The sequence below is a fragment of the Mobula hypostoma genome, chromosome 1 (assembly GCF_963921235.1).
Source record: "Mobula hypostoma chromosome 1, sMobHyp1.1, whole genome shotgun sequence".
In the NCBI taxonomy this organism is placed as follows: domain Eukaryota; kingdom Metazoa; phylum Chordata; class Chondrichthyes; order Myliobatiformes; family Myliobatidae; genus Mobula; species Mobula hypostoma.
Window position 1 is genome coordinate 205,684,348 of NC_086097.1, and position 20,756 is coordinate 205,705,103.

At 40.1% G+C, this 20,756-nt stretch overlaps 1 protein-coding gene across 2 annotated transcripts in view; it reads right to left on the minus strand.

The window, feature by feature from the left end:
* Positions 1–20,756, minus strand: part of LOC134354560 (peroxidasin homolog) — a 564,572-nt gene that overhangs the window by 114,379 nt on the left and 429,437 nt on the right. For both annotated transcript variants that reach the window (XM_063063488.1, XM_063063497.1), the window contains exons 11-12: positions 11,654–11,770; positions 1,812–1,970 (exon numbers count right to left, since the gene is read on the minus strand). In XM_063063488.1, coding sequence (XP_062919558.1) covers positions 1,812–1,970; positions 11,654–11,770 — 276 coding nt within the window. The remainder of the gene's footprint in view (positions 1–1,811; positions 1,971–11,653; positions 11,771–20,756) is intronic.

The window sequence follows — 20,756 nt, forward strand, 5'->3', positions numbered from 1 at the left end:
GTCTTGAGCAATATTTAAGGCAGAGGTCAATATATTCTTGATTAGTTAGGGTATGAAGGGATACAGGGAGAAAGCAGGAGAATGGGGCTAAGAGGAAAATTGGATCAGCCATGATGAAATGTCGGAGCAGACACGATGGGCCAAATGGCCTAATTCTACTCCTACATCTGATGGTCTTATGGCATCTAGGAAACATTCATTGAACAAACATAGGCTTAGGAGGTTGTCACCAGAGAAGTTTGCTGCAATTCTCTTTTCTTGATTTCTGCAATGTTACTCTGGAGGTGGAGGAATTTTGTGCACCGATCTGCATTTTAAAAACCTTGCTGTACATATGGTCTCAATGCACTAGCCAATCTGACCTAGAGAGCAGTTAATAGAATGTTATATTTTTATTAGTGAAGTCCAAGACTCCACTTATTCCTGCAAACAGCCCCCTCTCCACAAGCCTTCCTTTGGTAGTAACCATTTTCACATGAAACTCCTAATTTTCATCCAACTGCTATTTCACGCCAACATAGCTGACCAGCATGACATCACATAAAACTTGATAGTCAAAATTCATAGACATACAGTTCATGCATATATACTGACTGACCACTTTATTAGGTACCTCCTGTATTTAATAAAGTGGCTACAGAGTATATGTTTGTGATCTTCTGCTACTGTAGCCCATCTCTTTTTTTCCTCTTTCTCTGCACATTGGGCCTTGGTCTTTCTTTTTATATTTGGGTTCTTTTAGCTTTCTTCCTTTGAAGCTGCCTGTAAGCAGACAAATCTCAAGTTTGTATAATTGATACATACTTTGATAATAAATGTACTTTGAATTCTTTGAATCCACTTCAATGCTCAATGTGCTGTGCATTCAGAGATGCTCTTCTGCACACCACTGTTGAAACACATGGTTATATGAGTTACTGTTGCTTTCCTGCCTGCATGAATTAGTCTAGCCATTCTCCTCACACCTCTGTCATTAACAAGGCATTTTTTCTCACAGAACTGCTGCTCATTGGATCGGATTTTGGTTGGAGATACTCAGACAACACCGACTGGCACCAACATTCCACTGTCAAAGTCACTAAGATCACATTTTTTCCAGATTCTGATGTTTAGGCTGAACAACAACTAAATCTCTTGACCATCTCTGCATGCATTTATTCATTGAGTTGCTGTGTTGGCTGATTAGATATTTGCATTAACGAGCAGGTGTACAGATGTACCTAATAAAAGTGGCCGTGCATTAAATGTAGCCATTCATGTGAGGCTCCCATTAATATTTGATAAGAGAAAAGCTTTGCTCATTGGAATGTCCATTTATGCTGTCATGAAGGGAGAATATTGCAAAGGGTAGTGGTAATTCCCATAACGTTTGCTAAGCATTGAAGATTCCCCTCTCCCCTAAAAAGCATTCCCAATAGGCACTTTGTTCTACTTTTCTAGCCATTTCAGTCCGAAAGATGTGAATGACGCTGGTCTGCATGCTGACTTCAGCGCATTCTTCTGTTGAAAAAGGCCAACTTGGGATTTCAGGACGTTATACAAACACTTTATGCTCATGTCGTAAAGTTGAGGTTCAAGGAAAGTTTGACAGCTAAAAAAATGAGAAATAATGACACCAACTCCTCAGCGGGAAAGTTCTGCAATGGCAAATATGTTATGAAATTTGAGACACCTTTCCAGATCCTCATAATGGGATTAAAATGCCCAAATCATTCCCAAATGACTTCCTAAACATGAACTTATTGGTTAAGCTTTCTGTTGACATCATAACATCAACAAGTAACGTAATAAATCATGAATAATCTTTGTACCTTTAGGCTGCACTTTTAGTTGTACTTGTACTTGTTTAACCTCAACAACGTTGATAGCTTGACATTCATATTGACCCGCATCATAGGGGGCTACATCCACAATCCTCAACGTTCTTGTGGGTAACACTGCATGTCTTCTGTCACTGGGGAGCTGGCCTCCTGAAAGTACAGAGTTGTATGTTTTCATATATGTAATCATATATTGAAATAACACTAAATATAAAGTGCTTTTCCAACAATGCCCTGCAACATTCTGCTTCTTTGCTCCATTATTGTCATTGACAGGAAATTCACAACAAAGAGCATACTTAAAAATAATTCAAGTGATTTACCATTCATATTCTGGGAAATATAATTGGCATTGCACACTTGCCGCATTTTATTAATGTGAAAGTTTATAACATTGAAGCACTCATAAGGGATTTCGAGTGAAATAGATTCTAATAAATATTCTTTCATCAATGCAAATCCTGACTGTCTGTAGATCAGAACAGCTCACCTACTTTTAAGAGTTGCGAAGTCTTCTGCACAAGGAACACTGGAACTAAAATGGGCTCCTCAGACTATCAGGCATGTCCTGCCATGAGATTAGATCACGGCTGATCAGGCTCTTAAATTATATTTAATTGCCTTTGATCCATAAATCTTATCAAGGAAAAAAGATTCCCAGCATTAGCTCTGAAAATTTCATGCGACCAAAAATCTATATGATGAAAAGGAACATTCAAGTTATGTAACTATTGTTTTTATGAGAAATCATTTCACCAATGAATAGCCTAGCACTAGTGCTAAAATGTACTCCTTGTTCTGAATTCCCTTGGTGGAAGAAATAGCTTCTCTGTACCTACTCCTTTTAATATTTTAAACACTTCAGTTGGATTATACAGCTAATCAAATAATTTGTCTAACTAAATCACTTTGATTCTCAAGGGAGTTCTGCTAAATTTCTTCAACCTCACACAAGTTAATCCTATAAGATGCAGTTTTATGCTAGTGAATCTGTGCAGAACAATTTCCAAGGACAATTATCCTTCCCGAGGTTCTCAAATTAAATGTAGTTCCTTAGATGTGGGCCTATTGAACTGATAAAAAGCACTTAATAAAGGCCACCTTTAGTAATAACTTTGAATAACTATTTCTCTTATGCGCAAGCTTTCGATGATTTTGACTCCAATCAGTTTCCAGGTTGTACTTGTTCAGAATAGATTTCTATTTCTCTCTCATGGAATCAATGAATGACTTTATGTGCCTCTGTGTTGAGCTACAGCTAATTTCTTGATATGCATTTATAACTGCTTCCCACAACTTCATTAGCCACTTTATAAAGCCATTATCAATCTCTCTCCTGCCTGAATGGATATTCCATTCCCCTTAAGATCTCTTCCTCTCATAAGATTACCTCTGATTCTATATGCTGGTTATTATCCAATTCTTTCCAGAATCCCACATAAAATAATTTAAAGACAGTTCTCTCTCACAATATTAGCAATATTGTCAAAATCATAGACTATAAGGCATAGGAGCAGGGTTTTAAGCCACTTGCCCCATCGAGTTAGCTCTGCCATTCCATCATGCCTGATTTACGTATTACCACTCTCAATCCCACTCTCATTCCTCTCCCCGTAACCTTTAAAACCCTGACCCACAAAGAAACAACCAACCTCTGCACAACCTCCGGTGTTGGGCATGTGGCCAGGTGGTTAAGGCGTTCGTCTAGTGATCTGAAGGTCACTAGTTCGAGCCTCAGCTGTGGCAGTGTGTTTGAGTCCTTGAGCAAGGCACTTAACCACACATTGCTCTAGTGTCTGTGCGAGGAGTGGCGTCCCACACAGACTTCCAAACTGCACCTTGTAAGGCATGAAAATGCCTGACGCAGGCCTCTCCTGGTCTGAGTCGACGTTCCCCTCTGCACAAATATATTGAATAACTTGGCATCCACAGCCACCCATGGCAATGAATTCCACAGATTCACCACCTTCTGGCCAGAGAAATGTCTTCTTATCTCTCTTCCAGATGGACATCCCTCTATTCTGAGGCTGTGACCTCTGAAGTATAGACTCATCCATAAAAGGAAACATCCTCTCCACATCCAGTTTGTCAAGCCCTTTTAATATTCAATAGTTTTCAATGAGATCCCCCTCATTCTTTTCAAATCCAGTGAGTACAGGCCCAGAGCCACCAATGTTTCCTATAGTATAACCCTTTCATTCCCAGGACACTCTGCAATGCCAGCATATACTTTCTTAGATAAGGGGCACCCAAACTACTCATAATACTCCAAGTACAAACTGACTAGTGCCTTATAAAGCTACAGCCTCACATCCTTGCTCTTATATTCTAGCCCCCTCGAAGTAAATGCTAACATTGCATTTGCCTTCCTTACTACTGACTCCATCTGCAAGTTATGCTTTAGAGAATCCTGCATAAGGACACCCAATTTTTGAATTGTTTCCCCACTTAGAAAATAGTCTACAGCTTTATTCCTTCTATCAAAGTGTATGCCTATATAGGCATTTGATAAGGTACCCCATGCAAGGTTTATTGAGAAAGTAAGGAAGCATGGGATCCAAGGAGACATTGTTTTGTGGATCCAGAACTGGCTTGCCCACAGATGAAAAAGAGTAGTTGTAGATGGGTCATATTCTGCATGGAGGCCAGTGACCAGTGGTGTGCCTCAAGGATCTGTTCTGGTACCCCTACTCTTTGTGATTTTTATAAATGACCTGGATGAGGAAGTGGAGGAATGGGTTAGTAAATTTGCTACTGACACAAAGGTTGGGGGTGTTGTAGATAGTGTGGAGGGCTGTCAGAGGTTACAATAGGATATTGATAGGATGCAAAACTGGGCTGAGAAATGGCAGATGCAGTTCAACCCAGATAAATGTGAGGTGGTTCATTTTGGTTGGTCAAATATGATGGCAGAATATAGCATTAATGGTAAGACTGTTGGCAGTGTGGAGGATCAGAGGGATCTTGGGGTCCGAATCCATAGGACACTAAAAGCTGCTACACAGGCTGACTCTGTGGTTAAGAAGGCATACAGTGCATTGGCCTTCATCAATTGTGGGATTGAGTTTAAGAGCCGAGAGGTAATGTTGCAGCTATATACGACCCTGGTCAGACCCCACTTGGAGTACTGTGCTCAATTCTGGTCATCTCACTATAGGAAGGACGTGGAAACCATAGAAAGGGTGCAGAGGAGATTTACAAGAATGTTGCCTAGATTGGGAAGCATGCCTTATGAGAATAAGTTGAATGAACTTGGCCTTTTCTCCTTGGAGTGACAGAGGATCAGAGGTGACTTGATAGAGGTGTACAAGATAATGAGAGGCATTGATCGTGTGGATAGTCAGAGGCTTTTCCCCAGGGCTGAAATGGCTAGCATGAGAGGGCATAGTTTTAAGGTGCTTGGAAGTAAGTACAGAGGAGATGTCAGGGATAAGTTTTTTTACGCAGAGAGTGGTGAGTGCATGGAATGGGCTGCTGGCGGGGCGGCGGTGGATGTGGAAATGATAGGGTCTTTTAAGAGACTCCTGGATGAGTACATGGAGCTTAGAAAAATAGAGGGCTATGGGTAAAGCCTTGGTAGTTCTAAGGTAGGGGCATGTCCGGCACAGCTTTGTGGGCTGAAGGGCCTGTATTGTGCTGTATGTTTTCTACGTTTCTATACTTAACTTCTACCTGCTGCTTCTTTGCCCATTCTCCCAATCTGTTCAAGTGCTTCTGCAGCCACCCTGCTTCCTCAACACTACCTGTCCCTCCATTTATCATTGTATCATCTGCAAACTTGGCCACAAAGCCAATAATTCCCTTGTGCAAATCATTGACATATTACCTGGAAAGAAGCAGTTCCAATACTTACCCCTGCAGAACACCATTTGTCACCAGCAGCCAACAAGAATAGGCACCCTTTATTTCAACTCTTTTCCTACTGCCAGTCAGCTTTATGTGTGGCACCTTGACAAAGGCCTTCTAAAAATCCAAATAAACAACATCTACTGACTCTCCTTTGTCTATCCTGCCTGTTATTTCTTCAAAGAATTTCAACAGATTTGTCAGGCAAGGTTCCCCGTTAAGAAAACCATGCTGACTATGGCCTACTTTAGCATGTACTTCCAAGTATCTGAAACTTCATCCTTAATAATGGACTCGAACATCTTCTTAACCACTGAAGTCAGTCTAACTGGCCTATAATTTCCTTTCTTCTGCCTCCTTCCCTTCTTAAAGAGTGGAGTGACATTTGCTATTTTCAGCCCTGTGGAATCATTACAGAATCTAGTGATTCTTGAAAGATCATTACTAGTGCCTCCACAATCTCTTCAGCTATCCCTTTCAGAACCCTGGGGTGCAGTCCATCTGGACTAGGTAACTTATCTACCTTCAGATCTTTCAGCTGCCCAAGCATCTTCTCCTCATTAATAGTAACTACACTCCCGTCTGTACCTTGACACTCTCAAATTTCTGGTATACTACTAGTGTCTTCCACAGTGGAGACTGACGCAAAATACTTATGAATTAAGCTCGTCCGCCATTTCTTTGTCCCCCATTACTTCCACTCCAATGTCATTTTCCAGCAGTTCAATATGCACTTTCTCCTCTTTTTCACTCTTTATATTTCTGAAAAAAACTTTTGGTATACTCTTTGATATTTTTGGAGAGCTTACCTTCATGTTTCATCTTTTCTCTCCTTACAGTTTTTTGAGTTGCCTTCTGTTGTCTTTTAAAAGTTAACCAATCCTCTAATGTTCCACTAATTTTTGCTTCATTATATGCCCTCACTTTTGTTTTTATGCTGTCTTTGACTTCCTTTGTCAGCCATGGTTGCCTCATCGTCCCTTTAGCATACTTTTTCCATTTTTGTGTTGTATCTACCCTGTGCCTTCTGAATTGCCCCCAGAATCTCCAGCCATTGCTACTCTGCCATCAACCCTGCTAGTCTCTCTTTACAATCAACTTTGGTTAGCTCCTCTCTCATATCTCTGTACACCCTTTTCTCCACTGTAATTTGCTCTCTTGAGATCCAGCACCAAACTGATTTTCCCAAACTACTTCCATATTGGAATCCCCCATAACTATCATAACATTGGCCTTATTACATGACTTCACTATTTTCCGTTGAAATTTATATCTCCCATCTTGGTCACTGTTTGGGAGCCTGTATAGAACTACCATCAGCGTCTTTTTATCTATTCAGTTTCTGAACTCATCTTCTGATCCAATCATCATCTTCTGCTTCATCTTCTGATCCAATATTATTTCTTCCTAAGGATTTGATTTCATGTTTTACCAATAGTTTCTCCATCCCCTCTGACTACCTGTCATCCTTTCGAAAGTAGGTGTATCCTTAGATTTTAAGTTCCCAACTATGATCTTCTTTCAGCCTCATCTCAGTGATGCCCATAAGGTCATACCTGCTAATTAACTGTGCTGCAAGATCATCTACCTTACTCTATATCCTGCAAACCTTCCAATGTAACACCTTGTCCTGTATTCATCACTCTTTTTAATTTTACCCCCTTTTTATACCACCTCAACCCACTGACTGCAATTTTGCCCTATTATCTACCTGTCCATCCTCATAGTCTCTCTACATATTGCATCAATTTGTATACCAACTGGCCCATTCTTTGTTCTATCATCCAGTTCTCATTTCCCTGCCAACTTCGCTTAAACCCTCCCCAACAGCTCTAACCAACCTGCTAGTAAGGATACTGGTTCCCCTCAAATTCAGCTTTAATTTGTCCTTTTTGTACAGGTCATACCTTCCCCCAGAAGAGATCCCAATGATTCAGAAATCTGAAACCTTGCCCCATCCACCATTTCTTCAGCCACTCAGTCATCTCTATCTTCATCCTATTTTTGCCCTGACTAGCACATGGCACTAGGAGTAATCCAGAAATGACTACTTTGGAAGTCCTGTTCTTCACCCCTTTAATCATTGCAGGGCCCCTTTCCTCTTTCTACCTAGGTCATAGGTGCCAATTTGCACCATCACGAATGGCTACTCCCCCTCCCTATTGAGAATCTTTTGCAGCTGCTCTGAGACATCTGGGACCCTACACGCCATCCGGGCTTTTTTGTGCAGCCAAACTTCTGTCCAATCCCCAAACTATCAAGTCTCCTATCACCACTACACTGTCTAACTTCATCCTTCCCTGCCGACTTCAGTGCTGGCTGCAGTACTCTAATAATTTATACCCCCCACCCTCCAGCAGTATCTAAAGGGGTAAACTTATTGCTGAGGGGTATAGCCAGAGGGGAGCACTGCACTGAATGCTTACTCCCCTTGCTTCTCCTGGTGGTCACCCATCTACTATCTGAAGCATGCACTCTGGGTGTGACCACCTCAGTAAAAGATGCATCTATGAAGTTTTCAGCCTCCTGGATGGTCTTGAGTACATCCAGCTCTGGTTCCTTGACCTTGTCAGTCAAGAGCTGCAGTTCCTACAGGTGCAGTCATCCGGGAAACCGTTAGGTACCCAGTAATGCCACATCTCACAGGAGAAACTTTCCACTGCTTGATCTATGATCCTACCTACACTTGTTATGCCTCTAACTTCTCAAGTTCTAGCCTACACCGATCCTCACCCAAGCCTGTTGTGCCAAATCATGACCACTCTAACATTATCTTCAACAACAGTCAGTCAAAGCCGTGTCCATGTGATGGTGAGCAGCCATCTGGCTAAAGTGTCACCTAATACCATCTGGAAGAATTGATTCCCACAGAAATTCAAGGTAATGGGGTCTCTCAACACAGGAGACCCTCAGGGCTGTGTACTAAATTCCCTCTTTTACTCCTTGTATTGCCATGACTGTGTCATCACCCACAGCTATAATCTGATACTTAACACTACGTTGATTGGCCTAATCTCAAACAGTAACGAGGTGGCCTACATGGAAGAAGTCATCTCTCTGACATAGTGGTGTCAAGAAAACAAACTCTCCCTCAATATCGCAAAAACAAAGGAGCTGGTTGTGGATTTCAGAAGGAATGGAGACAGGCTAACTCTTATTGACATCAATGGATCTGAGGTTGAGAGGGTAAACAGCTTTAAATTCCTCAGCATCCTCATCACCGAGGACCTCGCGTGGTCTGTACACACCAGCTGTATGGTGAAAAAGGCATAACAGTGCCTCTTTCACCTCGGACAGTTAAGGAAGTTTGGTATGGACCCCGAAATCCAGGAGCTTTCTGCAGGGGCACAATTGAGAGCATCCTGACTGGCTGCATCACTGCCTGGTATGGGAACTGTACCTCCCTTAATCGCAGGATTCTGCAGAGAGTGGTGCGGACAGCCCAGCGCATCGGTAATTATCAACTTCTCATTCTTGTGAACGGTACCGCAACATAAAAGCCAGGACCAACAAGTTCTGAAACAGCTTCTTCCACCAGGCCAACAGACACTTAACTCACGCTGATTTGAGTGTATTTCTATGTTACATTGACTGTTCTATTTGTTATAAATTACTATGATTGCACATTGCACATTTAAATGAAGATGTAACGTAAAGATTTTACTCGTTATGTATGTGAAGGATGTGAGAAATAAAGTCAAGTCAATTCAATTCAATTCAATTCTATAGCTGTTATAGTAATATATTCCTGGTTGAACGAAGTGTGAGTACTTACTCAACAGTTACGTAACAATCTACCACAGCACCAATGATTCGCAAAATCTAAGCAAATCAGAATCAAGTTTATCATCACTGACGTACCCCATGACACGTGTTGTTTTGTGGCAGCAGTAAGTGCAGGACTTAAAAATTGCTTTAAGTTATAAAAATACAAAAAAAATTACAAAAGCAGAAGAAATAGTGAGAAAAAGATTCTTAGTCTGTTGATCCCAGTATGAGGGAATGAGAATGGGAAAAATGAATACTCTAGCCTTTTGATTCTGATAATCCCAATCTAACCTCTTCCTTAAATTCATTCTGCTCATGACATAATAATAAATACTGCCATTAAAAATCCACGTTCACAATGTGAAGTTGTATGTTAAACGGAAATCTGTGAAATGAACTTGTGAACTTCCAGGTGTTAAGAGTAGTCAATGAGTAAAGTGCTGGCAATCGAAGCAGCCCCATATTGCAGCAAGCATCTTTCATGTCAATTCTGCTAGCAAATGAATCATCATCATCATCATCAGGTGCCATGCCCAGTTTGAGCTTTGACTGCTATGGCCCACACACACCTGTTTTGGGTCAAGTGGATCAATTCACTGGTATTCATTTCCAGTTCTCTGGCTGCTGACCCATCATCATTTGTCTTTGTCTTCCTCTCTCCCATAATTACCGTGCATTCTAACTCCACTTTCCTAATCACATGTCCAATGAAGTTACATTGCCTTTTCATGATCTCATACATTATTTCTCTTTTTGTGTTTGCTCTGTTCATGACATCCTCATTAGATTTTTGTTTCGTCCATGAGTATTCTGAGCCATATAACACAACTGGATAAACGTAACATTTCAGCACACTGAGGCGGGTTGTCATGCCGAGTTTAGTATTGGTCAGTATACTCTTCATTCTCGTAAAGGTGTCTTTTGCCATCCCTATTCTTCTTTTGATGTCCATGTTGCACCTGTATCTGATGTCACCCAGCTTCCTAAGTAGCAAAAGTTCTGTACTTGTTTTATGTCTTCCCTGTTTATTCTCAGCCTGCAGATAGGATGCTCCTTCTTTTTGGATATCACCATACAGTCTGTCTTTTTGCAATTGATAGATAGACCCATTTTGCACTTTCTTCAACAATTATATCAATTAAGTTTTGTAGTTCTTCCTCCGTACTTGCAATTAACACAGTCTCATCTGCATATCTGAAATTATTGATGTTTTCACCACCAACTTTGATTCCCAAGACGTCTCTTATTTTTATGCATATGAATACTGGATTTAATTATCTGAGCCAAGTTTGGGACACAATTCAGCAAAAATACATTAAAAATGGTTAACCACAACCTTTTGGAACAGCCTACCCAAAATAGTTAGAAAAGTGATTAATGTTTTTTTTGAATACATGATTAAGGTGAGGCCTTGTTAGTGAAGAACTATAGCAAAAAAAACTTTGAAGAACCCTCTTACTATTCTAAAATATTGAAGATACTAAATAAAATCTAGATCCCTGTCTCATAAGTCACTTAGTAGGCTCTATCCAAAATTTATATGTATGTGACATCTTTTTTGAATTACATCATTTGATTATCAAACATTTCTTAAAGGAAACTAAATGTGAGAAGCATATACAGTATTTTTGACCAGGGTAGTTAATGTATTTCAAAACATTTTATCTGTTACCAATATTGGTGAAAATAAATACTGACATATTTTAAACAGTTAATTTGGAGTCAATTAATATTACTACAACATCACTAAGAGCAATTTTGTCCTGAAATAATCAAAGACAATAGAGTAACTACTTTTGTTCCAAACTATTAGAGAGGTTCATGCTATGTATTTTTGTCCAGTTGTATAAATTATCATCCTATGCTCTACTTTCAATTATTTTTTGTGATCCCTTGCTCCAAGGAAAGGTAGATCTCTTTTGTGCTAATTTTTAAAAGAAAATTACTAACTGTTTGTACTGAACATAATTGTTCTGCTTTTGTTTAATTTTAAGGCATTGTAATAAACTCTACCAAAGATAAATAAAACCTTAAGAGGAAATATTTTCAAAACAATATGGAATATTAAAATTTATCAAGCGCAGCAAGTACTTCATTTGACTGTTAGTAACTCTGAACTGTCTTGCTAATTAAATAAATTGGAATAATAGCTTCTAAGATATGTTTGATGAAATTGATTAAATAAAATTCAATCTAAAATGTTCAGTTCATACAAGTACCTGCTTTGGTCCAAGCAATGACTGGTGTTGGATTACCCTCAGCCGCACAATCAAAGTCAACGGTATGTCCTTCAATTATAAGTTGATCCTTGGGAGTGACTGTGAATTTAGGGGGAGCTGAAAATAAAACAAATGTAATTATTTAACTTCTTTTTACTATAAGTAGATAAATATGGAGAAAATAAATGTTCAAAAACTGCACTGTTTCTATTGTATCTAAATTTAATGAAGTATTACATCTCTAAGTAAAGCATGACTTGTCATCCAATTGTGTGGTGTATCCAGTCCCAGATGCATTAATGTGTACTTTAAGTATGATCAGACTCTGCTTAACTGCTCCAGACTGAACAGCTGTATAATTGAATCAATTATGAATATTGGACAAAGATCATGAATGTCCCTTGTACTACCCCTGTGACTGCCTTAACCCTACGGCTCTGTGGATCCAAAGTCAAGATCTTGCTGCCAAGGATTTCTATGAAGTAGAATGGAATTTCCAGGATTCACCATCCATCCCTTAGTGAATCCTTCCTTTCGGTGTTGACTAGCCAACCACTTATTCAAAGGCCATGACCTCTGATTTTATACTATTCAAACAGAGGAAACATACTCCCTGCATCTATCCTGTTGAATCTTTTTTCTAAGTAAGTGTAGCTGATTTAAATTCATCTATCTGAAATAAATCTTCTTCACTATTTTATAGGTGTTGGTGTTAGACCATCAGAGAAAAAATCGATCTGAATTAGAATCAGAATTAATATCTGGCATATGTCATGAAATTTGTTGTTTTGTGGCACCAGTACATTGTAATACATAATAATTTTAAAACTATAAATTACAATAAGTGTATTTATTAAAATAAGTAATGCAAAAAGAGAGCAAACATAGTGGGGTAGTGTTCATGAATTGATTGTCTATTCAGAAATCTGATGGTAGAGGGAATGAAGCAGTTCCTGAAACTTTGAGTGTGTCTTCAGGCTCCTGTACATTCTCCTTGATGGTAGCAATGAGAAGAGGGCATGTCCTGGGTGATAGGATTCCTCAATAGTCGATGCTGCCTTTTTTTGAAGCATCGCCCTATGAAGCTGTCCTTAATACTGGAGTGGCTAGTGCCCATGATGGAGCTGGCTGAGTTTACAACTTTCTGTAGCTTTTTTCCAGTCCTGTGCAGTTGTCCCTCCATAGCATACACTGATACAATCAGTTAGAATGCTTTCCACGGTACATCTGTAGAAACTTATCAGTGTCTTTGGTGACATACCAATTTTCCTCAACCTCCTAATGAAGTATAGTTGCTGTCATGCCTTCTTCGTAATTGCATCAATATGTTGGACCCAGGGTAGATCTTCAGAGATGTTGACCCAAGGAACTTGAAACTGCTCACATTTACACTTCTGTTCTCTCGATAAGGATTGTTGTGTTTTCCTTGATTTCCTTTTCCTGATGTTCACAATCAATTCCTTGGTCTTACTGATGAGTGCAAAGTTGTTGTTGACCATGCAACCAGCTGATTTATCTTGTTCTTGTACGCCTCTTCATTACTATCAGAGATTCTGCAAACAATAGTTGTGTCATTGATAAATTTACAGATGGCATTTGAGCTCAGCCTGGTCACATAATCATAGGTGTAAAGTAGAGCAGAGCACTGGGCTAAGAACACATCCTTGAGGTGCGCCAGTATTGAGTGTCAGCAAGGAGGAGGTGATGTTTCAGATGTTACGTAGCATGTAGGTTAGCAGCTTAATGCATTCTTTCTTTCACCTGAATTACAAGCTTTCGAAATGTCATTTATAAAACACCATCCATGGAGGTCTCAAGTTAAAGAAAGCTTAAAAATGTTGAAAATCTAAAATAGCAAATGGTGTTCAGGATGCACCTGTGCAGGGAGGAACAGAGGCAATATTTCAAATTAAAGACCCATCATCATGAGTGGTATAGTGAAAAAGCAAGTAGCCTAAGGGGAAAAGGGGCCAGAAAGAATAAAGGAATTATTTATGGCATAAGACCAAGAGAATCCAGATGAGAAAAATTACACCAGTTCCATCCAAGAGAGGGTGGTGAATGCTTGTTAATCAAAGATATGGATTATTTAAAAGTACCAGTTGAATGCTGACACCAAGATTGATGGACAAATATTGTTTGTGTGCTGACAGACTAGCTGCAAAAGTGAAATCAATAATTTGTAAATTCTTGCAGTTTGCAGAAGATTTAAGAACATATTGTGCACGGTAGGTAATCTTGTTCTTATAGTTAAAAAACATTTGTCCACAAGCAAAGAATGGTTGTTGCAATACATTTTACACAAATAGGTGACAGTTTATTCCTAGAACAGAAGTAGTTTCTTTTCTACCTTTTAGCATTTATGAGCTACTGTTATTCAGTTCTTACCCACTGTATATGGCATTTTTAAGTGAAAAAGCCTTCAACACTTGGTGATCCTTTTTTGACAGCATAGAGAGCAGGAAATAATCCTCTCAGACTGATGAACTTAACTTCATGGCTTTAGTTCAATTGAAACAATCTGTTTAAACTACAAAATGCAGGAGATGCGTTCAACTTAAAAAAAAGATGTTGTCCATGGAAAGAATGATTTTTATTAGTCTTGGGCTTATTCTTACAACTTCAGATTTATGTCAAGCTCCTTCTTTACACCATTTTGCGTGGTTTTAAAATCTAGTTCTCTACAGCTGTGATCTATCTTGGAGTTCTCCTCATTCTAGTTAAGGGAGAGTGATTGTAATAAAAAATCTATTGGTATTAGATATAATGGTTTTCTTCTTTTCATTGGTGATAGATATGCACAACTTATAAGTGGGCGTGTGTGCTAATGCAATCTTTTTCATTATACAGTAAATCTTGGTACTCACACTGCCACATCTTGGAATTATCATCAATCATGCTAGACACATATTGTTACAGATAAATTTAACTATATAGAGTGAGCTAAAAAATAACTTGGAATGATAACTGTTGTGTGGAACTTGAATCTTCTCCACAATATTTCTAGCACCATTGGCTAACACTTGTTATCTCCAGCACTGTTTCATCAACACCTGAGCCATAAGCTCCCTAGCACATTGGGTGCATTCTGAACATAATGGAGGTTTAAATGTGGACATGTCCCACCATCTTTCATTTTGCAAATTTCACACTCCTTTGTCTGTATTTGCACTTGATAATTGTCGTTACCTCACAACCTTTATTCATTTTCTCACCCTACAACTCCCCCTATCGATGCAGCAATCAGATATCCATTACAAATTATTACCAGGGTAATTCTGCTCTTGCCCTATCTGAGATATTCCTTTTGTCATGGCTATCCCTCGATCACCATTTGTGCATCACAAAATTGACTTCTTTTCTCTCTTTTCTAGTTATGATGAAGAGTTTCAGACTTCAAACACTAACTTTGTTTCTCTTGGTATAGATGCAGCCTGACCTGTTGAATGATTCAGTGTGTGTGTGTGTGTGTGTGTGTGTGTGTGTGTGTATGTATGTATGTATGTATGTGTGTGGTCCACCAGCAGAGCACAGCCAGGTCATTGACGACAGAGTTCACCAGCTGATTTGGAGTATTTGTATTCATCTAGGATTATTAAATTTGCCGGCACTTATGAGGGTAGATAAAAGCAGATCTATGCATATTTCCAGGTAAGTTCATTATTCTGGCAATCCTGCAACTCCTTTAGTATCAAACAACAGGAATTCCTATAGATGCTGCTTGGCCTGCTGCGTTCACCAGCAACTTTGATGTATGTTACTCCTTTAGTATGTTTTCTTCTTTGCTGTATTTTTAAATTTGGTGACCAGAATAGTTTGTGCCATACAAGGAAATTTTTAACAGTAAAAATCACATTAGAGTCTTTGAATTGTGAGAGAACTATTTTAGCTCTACATGAACAAAATGGGATAAATATGTGTTTTTTGTGTGAACCATTTTACAAGCTGGCAGGTCATCAGCAAACATATTAAATATTTAATGTCAGGAACTTACTTGTCCATTTTACAGTCACACACAGAAAGTTTGCTACTTGGCAACAATATATACCTTTAACAGCGAGTGTATGATGAGGTGTCAGTAAAAAGCTATCCATGTTCAATGAAATAGATGGGAGAATAGCTGGGGTGAAAATTTCCAGTGGAACAGGAAGCACATTGAAAAGCAGGAGAAAATCAAGACTGTGTTAGTTTGGTGCTGTGCTGGTAGGACCTAGTTGTCTTGAGAATACACAATGCCAAGGGTAATAGCATCTAACTTTCCCAGCAATGATCTACACAAGACATTAGAAGTGAGTTCAATCAGACAGTTTGGTTGGGTGTGGCGGCAGGTCCAGTTACCGAGAGCATTAACAACAACTTGGAAAGCATGAACTTACCTCAAAAAAAGAATTGACCATGTTGAAGCAATCTTCAGAATCAGAATTACAATCAGGTTTATTATCACAAATGCTGTAAAATTTTATTGTTTTGCAGCAGCAGTGCAGTGCAATATATAAAAACTGTATGATACAATAAGAAACGTATAAAAATGAACAGTGTAAATCATTACTGCCTAACTTCAGATAGCTGCCCAGGTGTGGAGATGCATGTGCCATACTTTAGAACAACAAAGGAGCAGACCTAAAGAACATAATATATAAGGGAAGGAACAGACTATAAAGCTGTCAGCCTGCACCACCACTTGATAAGACCATGTCTAAACTGGTCTTTAATCTCAACATTAGTTTCTTGCTTAATTACCGTAAAACTTGCAGTTCAAAATTCAAATATCAACCTTAAGTATACGTAATGCCTCCCCTTGGATCAAACTTGCTTCTGTAGTGAACATCAGTTATCGTATACTTACAGTTAAAAAAAATACCAAATTGAAGTCAATCAGTCTTTGCTTGCCAAATTGCATCAGTAAGCATGCCCTGTGACCTTCATTGGTAATCCATTCATATGTACTTATTAGTTGAAGAGAATTCCCAAAATGTCACAGAACAGTACAGCACCGTACAGGCCTTTCAGCCCACACTGTTGTATAATATATATAAAAATATTACCCAACATAATAGAATTTCTAACTATGGTTTTCCGTATAGTATATTCAGTTCTTTGTTGGGAAACATGTAACTTAAAATGGAGAGGAAGGAACTTCTGAATATTCACTCCAGCTAAGGGCCACTGACCTATCACTTACCCAGCCATTCCACAATGCAGGTGAAGACTCAAGATCTGCTTGTCTTATGAGAAGTGACCTTGCATCAAAATACAGCACTGTATAATGCTAGGCATTGCATGCAATGAAACTTCCATTTATTTTAATCAACATCTCCACACAGCTCTGCTGACAACATTCCTGGCTGATTGCTGTTGATAAAACATACTGTTTTTAACCTTTCAGATTGTGCCAAAATATCCAACAAAGCAATCAAAGGAAATCCAATATGTAACAAATTATCTAATCCTCAAATGTAATTGTATATAATGAATGAAAGAATAAGATTAGGTGCAGTGTGACTGCAATCCATTCTATCAGCAAAGGAGTGTGTAATTATTAGATTGGTAGGTGGTGAGATGGAAAAGAAGCTGGCATTGCAGAGATTACCCAGCCAAAACTTTTAAACAAATGATTCCCAAGAAGTAATAAGAAATACAAGTAGTTGCCCACTTACCTGCCCTGTACTTACTAGCTTCTTGAGTGAGTAATTTTGAGGATCAGATCACTGCTAGCACCAGGCAGCAGCACAGCAAATCATTGAATCCGGAATGCCAGGAATGTTGGTGCATCCTTGGCTAAACTAGCCAATACATTAGGCCAGAAGGGATGGGACTTAGTCCCAAATGAGAGTTTATAGTAGCACTAACCCTGACTCGCAGCCCAGAAGAACTACCTCTGGTAAAGACTGAAAGCCTCCATGGCTAGCTTTTGAGTGCTTTCCAGCAGTACTTTTAAGGCCACTTCTTATGCCATTCAATACCCCGTGCATATACCCAGAACACTTATCTGTTTTCCCTTTTTAATGCTATATATATATTGTTATTACCCCTAGGGGTCATATTTTTTATGGACTATACCTTTAAAAAGAGAGAGAGAATTTTACAACACAAGCACCTTGTTATTAAGAGAGAGAGAGGTGAAGACTGCTTTGAGATGGTGTTATGGTTTCTGTACAGCGTGTTTACACTTTTGCAAGGACACCGCCAGCTTCTGTGTTCCTACAGAGAGAGAAGGGAGGAGCTACTTGATGGACAGCTGGTGTTCAGCATAGTGAGATAAATAGAAGGTCAGCTGATAGACTGACAGACACATGATTTTGGACACTGGATGAGCTTTGTTGTGCCCACAGAAAAGGTGGGTTTTCTGAGGATCAATCAGGAGAATCGATTAGTGGCTCTCGCAGTGTGGAAAGGGTGTGACCGGTGGGGAGTTATTAGTGTGTCCAACCCTCACCCGGGTTGATAACTCCAGCACAGAAGACAGTCTCCTTTTTGTGGTCACATTCGGTGACTTTAAAGGAAGAAAAGTGGGGAGAGGAAGGTTTGAAACAGAAGAAACCTAGTGACAAAGAGGTCACTGTTTGGACTCTCTGTAGCCTGTAAGGGTGAGTTTGAGTTCCTTTCGAATATGAAGGTGTGACCGTCACGTAGTTAATCCACAGGTGTGGGTTCTGTGGTGAGGAGAATACCTTTGTGAATACCACTTGTGTGTTACCCTTGTGTGGGTGTGGTAGTTCACTGAAGAAAGGCACCCCCGTGGCAAATCACTGTTGGAGTTATTCTGTATGTCTTGGAACTGGATAAGTGGCCATCACAGTTATGTGTTTGGGGTAACCTTGTGTGGAAACTACCTGTGTGTGATAATCCTTGCCTGGGTTGGTAGTTTTACCACTTGAAGACGGTACCTCAGTGATAGACTACTGTTGGGGATAATCCATGCGTGGATTCTGTTGGAATATCCTGTGGCCACCACTTAGAAACCATAAGAAACCATAGAAAAACTGCAGCACAGAAACAGGCCTTTTGACCCTTCTTGGCTGTGCCGAGCCATTTTCTGCCTAGTCCCACTGACCTGCACATGGACCATATCCCTTCATACACTTCCCATCCATGTATCTGTCCGATTTATTCTTAAATGTTAACAAAAAAACCCACATTTACCACCTCATCTGGCAGCTCATTCCACACTCTCACCACTCTCTGTATGAAGAAGCCCCCCCCAATGTTCCCTTTAAACTTTTCCCCCTTCACCCTTAACCCGTGTCCTCTGTTTTTTTTTTCTCCCCTTGCCTCAGTGAAAAAAGCCTGCTTGCATTCACTCTATCTATACCCATGATAAATTTATATACCTCTATCAAATCTCCTCTCTTTCTTCTACGCTCCAGGGAATAAAGTCCTAACCTATTCAACCTTTCTCTGTAACTGAGTTTCTCAAGTCCCGGCAACATCCTTGTAAACCTTCTCTGCACTCTTTTGACCTTATTAATATCCTTCCTGTAATTTGGTGACCAAAACTGAACACAATACTCCAGATTCGGCCTCACCAATGCCTTTTACAACCTCATTATAACATTCCAGCTCTTATACTCAATACTTTGATTAATAAAGACCAATGTACCAAAGCTCTCTTTACAACCCTATCTACCTGTGACGCCACTTTTAGGGAATTTTGTATCTGTATTCCCAGATCCCTCTGTTCTACTACACTCCTCAGTGCCTTACCATTTACTGTGCATGTTTTTCCTTGCTTTGTCCTTCCAAAGTACAATACCTTACACTTGTCTGTATTAAACTCTATCTGCTATTTTTCAGCCCACTTTTCCAGCTGGTCCAAATCCCTCTGCAAGCTTTGAAAACCGTCCTCACTGTCCGCTACATCTCCAATCTTTGTATCATGAGCAAATTTGCTGATCCGTTTTATCACATTATCATCCAGATCATTGATATAGATGACAAATAACAATGGACCCAGCACTGATCCCTGTGGCACACCACTAGTCACAGGCCTCCACTCTGAGAAGCAATCCTCTACCACCACTCTCTGGCTTCTTCCACTGAGCCAATGTCTAATCCAATTTACCACCTTTCCATGTATACCTAGCGACTGAATTTTCCTAACTAACCTCCCATGCGGGACCTTGTCAAAGGCCTTACTGAAGTCCATGTAGACAACATCCACTGCCTTCCCTTCATCCACTTTCCTGGTAACCTCCTCGAAAAACTCCAATAGATTGGTCAAACATGACATACCACGCACAAAGCCATGTTGACTCTCCCTAATAAGTCCCTGTCTATCCAAATGCTTGTAGATTCTGTCTCTTAGTACTCCCTCCAACAACTTACTGTGACGAAAGAGGGTTACAAAGAGTACACATAGATTAAGATGTTAACTGTCCTGTGCTGGCACCAGTGGGATCAACAGTTGATCTGCCACCTGTCTTCAGGAGAAAGAGAGGTAAGGAAGACAATGGAGCAGCATTTGGAAATGTTAATGAAGAGACGGGAGAGTTTAACGGAAGGAGACACGGTCTGAGAGCTGTCAAGATCGGCTCCTTTTTGAACCCTGAACTGTTTGAAGTGTGATGGACAGGCGATACCCCAGCAGGGGGATAAAAAGGGACAGGTTCGCTAAGGCAGCACACACGACACCACGAGGTAACGAGACCCTGGAAGCGGTGCGCCTCCCACAAGTCGGTGGGAGTTTTTGGAGGGCTGGTCGCGGCACCAAGCCATAGACGCACAGGGTGGAAAGGTACGATCGGCGGGAACCTGGTGTGTGTCCGCCCTTGCCTGGGTGCCAGGTTCACTGCAGAGGAACGATCGTATCTGAAACGGAGGGGTCACATTCGGTGATCTCAGAAGACATTACAAAGGGCTCACCCGAAAGCTGACTGCGAAGAATATCAAAGGTCTGTGTGCAAGCCGTTTTGAATATTCATTCGCTTTCGCTCTCTCTCTCCTTCCCCCCCACCCCCCCGTCCACCGGCACGGCAGTGATTACTGTGAACTGAACTGAACTCAATTGAACTGAACTTTGCGTCACTTTGAAACTGGTCATTTACCCCTAGACGACGATAGAGCTTGATTGATCCTGTTATCCTAGTTCTGTGTACATGTGTGT